Source organism: Pipra filicauda, unplaced genomic scaffold (assembly GCF_003945595.2).
Source record: "Pipra filicauda isolate LSUMZ 115617 unplaced genomic scaffold, ASM394559v2 scaffold228_size1260155_pilon, whole genome shotgun sequence".
Taxonomy (NCBI): domain Eukaryota; kingdom Metazoa; phylum Chordata; class Aves; order Passeriformes; family Pipridae; genus Pipra; species Pipra filicauda.
In genome coordinates this window covers 499,693-509,199 of record NW_024104341.1, presented here as the reverse complement: position 1 = coordinate 509,199, position 9,507 = coordinate 499,693, and the positions used below count along the sequence as shown (strand labels likewise).

Genomic DNA, 9,507 nt, shown 5'->3' with positions numbered 1-9,507 from the left:
TTTTGTCGATTTTTCTTTTACGCTGTCAGCTGGCTACTGAACATTACCGAGCCGCTCCCCCAGTCCCCCCGCCTCAGCCGGGGGAGAGCGCAGCCCAGGGACAGCAGGGCCGTGGGAAAGCGCCGCCGGCCCGCGGGCACGGGGAGGACGCGGGACGCGGGGTGTCCCACGGGGGGCGGCGGGGGCTGGCGCTGACGGGCGCTACTCCGCGCCCCGCGGCACCGCGCGGACCCGCCGGCGAAAGCAGGAAAGGCGGGGGGGAACCCCCAAAAGACCAAAAAAAGGCGTCAGCAGCCGGGAAGAAAGCCCCGCGCGGCGGGGGCCGGCGCTGCCCGCGGTGACGGGGCCGCTGACGGGGCCGGGGGCGCCCCCGCGCCGCGTGCCGGGGGGAGCCGAGGGGGGGGCCGTGCCGCGCGCGCGGGGCGGTGCGCGGGGCGGGCGCCGACGTCAGGGCGCCGCGCGCATATTGATGCGGGGGCCCGGCCGCGCTCGCCAAGGAGCAGAAGGAAGCAAGATGGCGGCGCAGTAGGAGCGGGGAGCGCGGCGCCCGGGCTGTGCGTGCTGGATGTCGGCGAGGCTGAGGGACGCGGCTGAGGTCAGAGCGGGCTTTCCCGCGCCGGCCGCCTTCTCCGGCGCGCACCCCCGCGAGGTGTCGCGGGGACCGCGCCGCGCGGCGCCGCCGGGGATGGGCGAGGAGGGGGCGCCGCCGCGGGTCCCTCAACATGGCTGACTGACAGGGCCCCCTCCCCGCGGGGCCGGACCCGGGCTTCGCCTCGCCGCCCCTCCCCGCGCCTTTGTCTGCGCACGGGGACGGCGGCCGGAGGCGTCCCGGCTTTGTGCCGCTCCCCGGCCCCCGGCGGACACAAAGGCGGGCGCAGCCCCGGGGAGAGGGGGAGAGAGGCGAGGGTCGTGCGGGGCTTGGTGGGGGCGAGGCGGCGGGAAGCGGAGCGCGGTCCCGGGCGGCTCGGGAGGGAGAGGTGCGGGCTCGGCGGGGGACTCGGTGCGGGGCCTCCCTTTTCCCGTGCAGTTATCCAACACGCGCGTTTTGTCCGCGTTGCTGAACCCCGCCGTCGGGGCCACTTGCACGATGTGGCCACGGGATGAAAAGGAGAAATCACTTTCCCGAGCGTGTTCCCCTAAAATAACGCTGCCGGCGAGGTCGGGCTTGTTCCCCGCCAGATGACAGACAAGAGCAACAACCTCCCCACGCCTGAGTCGGACGCGGCGGTGTGTGCTTGTGCTCGCTCGCATCGTGGCGTTGATCGGCGTTAAATCACCCCTTAGACACCGGCAGCCCCGAGTTAAAAGGAGGCTTTTCGGCTCGCGGTTTGAATCTTGGAAATTCGGCAGACTCTTTTCTGCTAAGTAATTTTCCTTTTCGGAGTGAGGTGAAGGGAGAAGTGATGTGCTCTAGCGTGCCTTTATCGCAGCCGAAAATCTCATCACGAGATTTGTTTTCCATGATGAGCGGCGTGCCAATGTGCGAGCTTTGAGCAGTGATCGGAGGCACTGAATATCAGTTCGGCATCATTTTCTTTTTTGTTTCTTCTTTTCGCTGTGAAGTTTAAGAGTTTCAGAGATGAGGAGATACTGTCCCTAGTGAAAGCAGGTCAGTGGGTGTTGTTTGTCGGCTAATGAGGCCATTCTATTCGCATGTTAATGGCAGGTTGACTTACTGCAGCAGGGGGTGAGTGCAGTCACACGTACATTCACTCGCGTATCTGCATGTGTATTCCACTACGGCACTTTCTCTGGAGGTTGTAAAGTGCAAAACAGGACGTGGTTGCCGAAGATACCCAACAGAGAGATGTCAATGGTCTTAGTCCTGTATAAACTCATGTCTAATAGTCATGCATAAATTGGAGTTGTAGAGGGATCTATCTGACTGCTGCTCTTAACACTTTGAAAGAATGTACCCGTTTTGGATTTTATCCCGCAGAAAAAAAAGCAGCTTGGAAACAATGAAGATAAATCACTGTTGGGCAGTATTTTGTCTCTTTTTCTCACGGAAAGTGAATCCTGCCAGTGAAGTCAGAAAACATTTAAGTCGAGCAACCACGGTGTAGGGAGGAGGAAAAAAAGGGAGGGCAAAGATGTGGAAAATAAAGAGTGCTTTGGTGGTAGGACTAAACTGTTCACGTGAAATGAAGAACTCAAGTCATCCTTCAGTGGAAATAGTTCATTTTGGGAAGTGACTTAAAAAAAAAAAACACCTCAGTGAATGCATCCAGGGAACCTCAGAAAGTGGTTTTCTATTGCCCATTTCAAAACTAATTCTTAACAAATCTTCAAAAGAAGAAAAGGTTGAACGGGAGACACTGAGGCTCCCAAATTTGCCGAACTGTCACTCTTTGTAGTAAGGCTTTTGACGAGGACTTTGGCATTGTGCTGATTCCTGGCTTTTAGCCAGGAAACTGGTATTGTTTTCATATAGTATGCGTGGTCCTAGACTTTGCCATGTCAACATTGTTTAAAGAACAAGAAACGTGTGCTTGCTGAGGAGTTATTATGACGGACAGATTTCCAAGGTCTCTTGTTGGCACCAGTGCTGCACTGGGTAACAGAAACAGGAGGTTGTAAATGTTTTGGCTTCTGCATGCAGAACCGGGAGACCCTGTAGCTACTGCTGGAACGGGGATTTCAGCTGCCAGAGTTGGATGGGACTGTTCCTTCTTGCCCTAGGCACTTCAGATGCTGCTGGGACTCTGTCTTCCATACAGTTCCTTTAAATATTAGCAACAGCCAGACAGCGCTAAAGAAAAGAAAAAAAGACCAACCAAAAACCATCTCATCAGTTTTTTGAACAAGTCTGCTGCTCAGATGTTGAAAAATGTGAAGTTTGGGTTGGATTAATGCTACCAACCCTGTTCAGGATTACAGGGAATGCTTCACTTCTAAGTTACTTGCATGGACAGTTTTTTTCGGTGTGCCAAAGCAGTGACTTTAAATCCCTTGCTCCATTTAAGTCTGAGGGGAGATGTTTTGTGCTTCTACAGGAGCCAAATAAGGTCCTTTTTAAAAAGCTGATAATTTTTCAAGGTGGAATTTCAGAAGAGGTGTCAAATTTGGCTTGTCATATTGAGTGACCCCTCTACCTCTCTCACTGGGCTGCTGCACAGCAGCACTAGGCATGGTAGCAGCATCTGTAAGCCAGCTTCACAACTGGAGCCTGAAAGTGGTAGAACAAAGTTGCCAAGTTTCAAGTAGAATTGGTGGTTATATTGGAAACTGTGCTGGAGAACACAACCACAAATGATTTCGCCAAATAATATACAGTATTTATTTAGTCCAGCTCTCTGATTGCTGTTAAGGCAGTCAGCCAGCAGCAGTAAGTGTTGTGACATCATTTTGAAAGGAAATGTGCTGGTTCTGAAATGGAGTGGGATGTACTATGATTCATTATAAAAAAAAAAAAAAAGAAAGCTGTAGTCTGAACAGAGATAAAGCATATGACTGCATCATGGCTGAAAGCCAAAAAGAGAATTATATGAATCAATCACACTTGAAGCATTATTCCCATCCCTTACGCCATAAGGCAGTGAATACCATCTTACTCATTTAATGATATTCTGCAGCAAAAATATGCTTTTGAACACTGAACAAGTAACTAGTAACAAGTTGCCATAGTTCTGGTTGTTAGACTTTCAGATCATCACTGCTTGCACGTTCAATTTGCATAGCTTGTCCCAATATCCTAGATAATAAAACCTTACAAATGGAAAGCACCATGAGTAATCACCCTCTCAGTCACCCATTGAAAAGAAGTCACTTCTGCCTTCCCTTAGGATAGATAAGTCTGTTTTAAAAAAAAATTATATATGGAAAAATCACCCATTTTGTCAAGGAATTGCTCTGTGGGTGGGCACAGTGGTGGTGGGGTTAAGGAATAAAATTCTGAACCTCCAGCATCAGCTGGACTAATCCCAAGGACAGCTGATGACTGACCCAAAAAGGTTGTTTTGATTAAAATATTGAGAACGTGCCTTGCATTACGTAACAGGGAGTAACAGAAGGAAGGTAGAGAAAAATAAGGTTTGAGAAATAGAACAGCTAACTAATTTCACCCACATATCTCACACTGTTCTTGAAATGAAGAAAAAAATATGCTCTAACTTACAGGAGGATCAGAAAGAGTGTTCTACTAGTTTTTCATAGTAAAGGATTTTAAATCTGGGGTCAATTTAAAGAAAGTTGCCATGCTTTGAAAAAATTGAGAAAAAACATTAACGAATAAAAGCCATAAAGATTTAAATTCCTGTCTGTCTTTTCAAGTAGGCTTGTTCATCTCTGTCAAACACCTTCCAGAACTCTGAATCATCTTAGGAACCTGAACAAAATTCAGGCTGTCCTTAAAAAGCAAAGTTTTCTGTGGAGGTGTGGATTCCAAGTTGGAGTGCTGTTGCCCTGTAACATACATATGGCAAGAAATCCCAGTAGGATTATTCTGACAGATAAATAAAGGCTTCCAGTATTTGATATAATTCCAGGTGTGTGTGCTTTTCCTCTTGCTAAAAAAAAAAAAAAAAGGAGGCATTTCTATTGCAGTGTGGAAAGGAATAGGCTCGTTCTATGCTCAAGTTAAGCAAGAAGGGATAATTCAGCATTTTAACCCTAATCGAGTACAGAGATTTGTTAAACCACAACAGACAGTTTCAAAGAAGTAGCAGAGAAGTGAGCAGGTGAGTGTTTAGATAGCTAAGATAACCAGGAATAGCTCAATAACCAAATACCCCTTGGAAGTGTCTTCCCCAGGTACAGGGCAGTAGCCCCCGCACTCTCATTACTGTGATGCAATTTAGACAACTTGAAATAACCCTCACATGTTCTACAGCGTTACCTCTGACCTCAAATATATTCCACGTGGTTTCCCAGCATATGAATATTGGTTTCACCAGGTGTGTGCATGGTGAAGGAGAAGTTTCTAGGTTTAAGCTGAATTTTTTGCAGATGTATAAAGAATAACTTCTTTACTCTAGGTGAGCTACCTTGTCCTTAAACTTACACTTCAATGACTAAAGTTTAACCAACTTCTCTGCCTAATTTCCTTTCTAACAATGCATAAGCAGTCCAAGTTTGTCTTCCAATGTCCTGGCGTGAGCTACTTTAAGTCACATCGTGTTGGGAAAGGATTTGGCTCCATTTCCGTAAAACCCCGGCTTACCAAGTGGGTAGACGTTTAGGTCAGGACAATGACTCTCCATGTGGTTGCGCGCACGTGGTTACAGTGTTTACAAACAGTGTCCCAGCATCCTCGGCAGCTGCCTTGACGCAGCCAGTGAGGACAGAGTTCTAGGAATGTCCCTGGTCCTCACAAGCGGCGGAGGAGGGGAAAAGAAATAAAAAAATGCACAGTTTTAAGAACCCATATCGCAGTTTGGTTTTTGGCTGAGCTTTCTGCATCTGTGTTGCATTCTGGATCTCTGGGTCCTTTGTCGGATGCCGTTGTTTTTTCCCTCAGCACTCGAACGCAATCTGGGCTGTGTTGACGTGTTTGTCTGGAACGGACTGACCTGAACTATGAGATAGGGGTTAAGGGAATTGTTGCAAAGGTTTCAAATTATTTTTATGCCCCTCCTTCCCTTTTAAAAAATTTTAGAATTCAATCCCCAAAAGCTTTTATGACAAAACAGCTCTTTGCAATACAAGAATCCCACTCTAAATGGTTATATATTTTTTCCTTAATTAGGCATGACTCACTGCCTGTTAGGATACTAGAACAATTCCCTTTTTAAAGAACAAAAAAGAAATCATGAATCCTACTAACTTTATAAGTAAAATCAAATAGGTGAAAGTCTTTACTACTTAATTAGACATGTTGACACAAAGAGGCGTTGCTGTTACGAAAGCTGATACCACTGTAAGGCAAGTTTTGGATCTCCATTAGACATGAGAAGCTTGCTGGAGATTTCTTCATTTACTTATCCAAATGAATAACGCCACCAATCTGTTGTTCAAAAAAAAACAAACCAAAGGATCAGGGACAAGTGGTAATAGTTACCGGGGATGCCTTGCACAGATGAAAATTCTGTGATTCTGTGAAAACGCACTGTAGCTGGTCAGAAGCACCCAAGTGGCAACGTGTTTCATGCTCTCCCCTGTGGACCTAAACCAAAGCTGTCAGACAGGTTTTAGTCTCCAGAGACACTTGAAGCCTGTGCTCTTGCATGCACTGTGGGACTTCGTTGTCAGATGTTCTGCTCCTCATCCAGTCTCATGAACGTTTTTCAGACTTTCTTACGCAGCTTTGCAGCAAGTGCTCGGAACAGTGTGCAAAGCACATCACTTGCCTTACAAAATGAATCCTAAGATCTGTTTTTAGCTCGTAGGGAGGAAGCAGTTGGTACAAATGTCTCTTCCATATTCTGAATTTGTCTAGATGAATCATAGTATTCAGTCATGCAACAGAGTATGAAGGCTGATCCACAGATCTTGTTATACCCATGGCTTCTGCCAGCAGTGGTATTCACATTGGTCGCTTCCATTTTATGTTAATGTCTATTACATCACTGTATTGTTGGTATTACATTGCAGTGTTTTCTTGCCCACCTGTTGTCTCATTTGTGAGACACAATTTTTGTGTCATATCCATATCCATTGTTTCCTTACTGCCTTTCCTTTTCTTTTCTGACTTCTTTTTGACCCACAGTTCCCATTATTCTTGCAGCAGCTGGCTAGCAGAAGGTAGCAAGTGAGAGTAAAGAATATATGATAGAATATGTGACAAAAGTATTCCTGAGTTGGTACTGAGTATTTGTTCCTTCTCTTGCCACTTCTGGTGCTGTTGGAGAGATCAAAGGGTAGACATTAACCCCGGGCCTGATGCTGGAGGAGAGTTTTGCCCTCAGCTTCAGTGTCCTTTAGTATCTTTCCATATTTGTCCCTTTGCATGAGAGACAACAACTGTTCATGCTGCACTCACCCCCATTTCATGCCCCTGGTGGTTTTTTTCATCTTTGTTTAATCTGTTTGTTCTTTCAATGCTACTTCACTTGTGTTTGAAGTCACATTCTTTGAAGTTATACAATTTTTATACTTGCCAAAGGACACAAAACTCTTTCAGCTCTTATGTAAGCAAAAAGGAGAAAAGAATGATTGCATATTTCCTCTTGTGTGCAAGTAGCATTACTGTCCTGCTCACGGTAAAATGAGGAAAAGGAATTGTTGCAGTAAAGCAGGAGTTTCTTCTGCTCTCCCAAAGTTCACAGAAGTGAGATATTTCTGTGAAGCTTGAAGTGCATGTACAGATTAATAAAAGGAATGCCATTTATTCCTAAAAGAGAGCATATGAAATCTGGAAAATACATTGGACTCTCCTCTCCCTGAGATATAGAGAAGTTGGGGTGAGTGTATGCATGTATTACAGACTTTAACATACTTTCAAGTTACCAAATTTTTGTTCCCTCTGTACTCCTTTGCTTGCTTGTCTGTTTGATTTCAAGTTTGTCTACCCAGAAAGCTCTGAATTATTACTAAAACGGCAATAGTAAAAATCAAAAACATGAAAGCTGAACAACTAGAAGGGGTCAGATTTAACACTTATTTAACTTAGTATAACTAGTAGACATTTTGGGGGAAAGAAAACCTATGCTAGTGAGTTTCCATTCCATGCACAGTTAGTTGCAAGTGTACACATTACATACCCAGAAGCAAGTGAAAATACTGACCAAATAGGGGAAAACACTCTTTATATTTATAAAGACAAAAAATGCAAAAACCAGAAAAATACAGCCTTTCAGTTCTCTGTTGTTTTTATGGTGCTCTCCATATTCTACATGGAACATTTGTTTTCCTTAAGTAAGTTTAGACCTGTGCTTTTCTGCTTCCCTATAATCCTTAATGCAGAGAAGAAACTTCCGTAGGTGTGAGAAGGCAGTACAAAAAGAAAAATTGTGCTGATCTGGGTTTTTTTCTCTCTGTTACTGTGTGTAGTGCCCAAAAAGTGAGAGACCAGGCAGGAAGACACAGATTTCTATCAATTTTTCCACTATGCCTATGTGTGCAGTTGACAATATGTTAAATATAGGTGGCTTTTTCCCCCCCACAGTGTTGTCAGCTGGCTTGTGATCCTGCAAACTGATGGCAGCCCCTGCCATTTTCACAAAGCCCTGTTCATTTTCCTTGGGCTCAGAGAACTGTAACAGAGGCACTTGTAGAAGTGAGGCACCTAGTCAGCCTGTATTTTGTAGTAACTGGAAAAAAAAAGAAAAGTAGTTTTGGAGCTATTCTTTTCTTCTTTGAGGGGGACAGGGAGAGAAGTGGATGGAAAGGCTAAGAGGCAGGTATAGAAGCTAAAACCTGATTTTTACATTAAAAAAAACCCCAAGTTTTCAAAGCAGTTGCAAGTTGACATGTATTTTCCAATAAAATATAAAGTCTAGCTGATGGATTGGAAAGAAGTTTTGCCTCTGGAAGAGTGAATCTAACTACTATGCTTTTTCTTGAAACAACTAGCTCGTTGAAGATCCTCTGTTGGACAAGCTGAAGCATGAGTCTAATTCAGGATGGCAACTCTGATCCTTCTAAATATAAGGAGAGTGGATGGAGTGAAATTAATTATTGCACATTAGGAGGCACCTCATATCCCAGCCATGAAACAGAATCCCACTGTGCTTGGGGCTGTACAAACATAAGCCATTTTTGTTCCATTTTACTGTTTAATTCAGTAAAGGAGGCAGGGAAAAGGGGTCTGGCAGCACACAAGGGGTCAGAGTGTTAGTAACTCTTGCGTATAGCAGAGGCAGGCAGCTCCCTTCAAAAAAACTAAATATTTGCAGTAAATAAAGCAAAGCTGCTATTACTGCCCGCTCTGTGTACATATGTCTGTATATGTATGTAAGAGGAGTTCCTCACCAGCACTGCTGCAGTCTTTTCCCAAGGGTGCTAATGTTAATGAGCAGGCAAAACACGAAAAGAGTAAGAGAAGGGGTACAAAATTAATGAGAAACAACTGAGAGCCAAAGCACACAGAGATCACGCATTGTGGTACAAACCCTGCTGGAGTAATTCATTTCAGTGTCTTTTTTTTTAACCCTAAAAGACCTACAGGAAAGCTGTGGTATAGCTAGGAACTGAACCCATATCTCCTAAACCCCAGTGCTTTACCCATGATACCCTCCTTCCTGCTCATTCAGAGGTTTACAGATAGTTTTCTCTGCTTACTAAGATAACAGAAGTATCAATTTTAAGAAACAGAAACTAGACACTTTTCACTTTTTTTCAGAAGTTGGTTTTGAGTAGCATTTTCTGTTTATTGAGGTGTTCTCTTTTTGCTGCACAAACCTTCAGACCTTTAAATCAGCAGTGTTCATTCAAAACAACCTAGCAAATTAAAATTAAATAAATCTCCTCAGGGAAGAGGATGGCTCCTTTTGTGCACTGCTTTGCAGCATTGTTTAAACCCCACTCCAAGTGAGAAAGGGTGCAGGAAAGGATGTTATCTCCATTTTACTGGCACTGTAGATGTCTCCATGCACCTCCAAACAAATAATTAAAGTAACAATAATTAAA

The 9,507-nt window shown here is 45.0% G+C and overlaps 1 protein-coding gene across 2 annotated transcripts in view; it reads left to right on the top strand.

Annotated features, from left to right (window-relative positions):
- Window positions 1-489: 489 nt before the first annotated feature.
- The window catches only part of TET2 (tet methylcytosine dioxygenase 2), a 71,726-nt gene continuing 62,708 nt past the window's right edge, over window positions 490-9,507 (top strand). For both annotated transcript variants that reach the window (XM_027717897.2, XM_027717896.2), the window contains exon 1: window positions 490-595. In XM_027717897.2, the coding sequence (XP_027573698.1) occupies window positions 566-595 (30 nt within the window). In that variant the 5' untranslated portion in view covers window positions 490-565. The remainder of the gene's footprint in view (window positions 596-9,507) is intronic.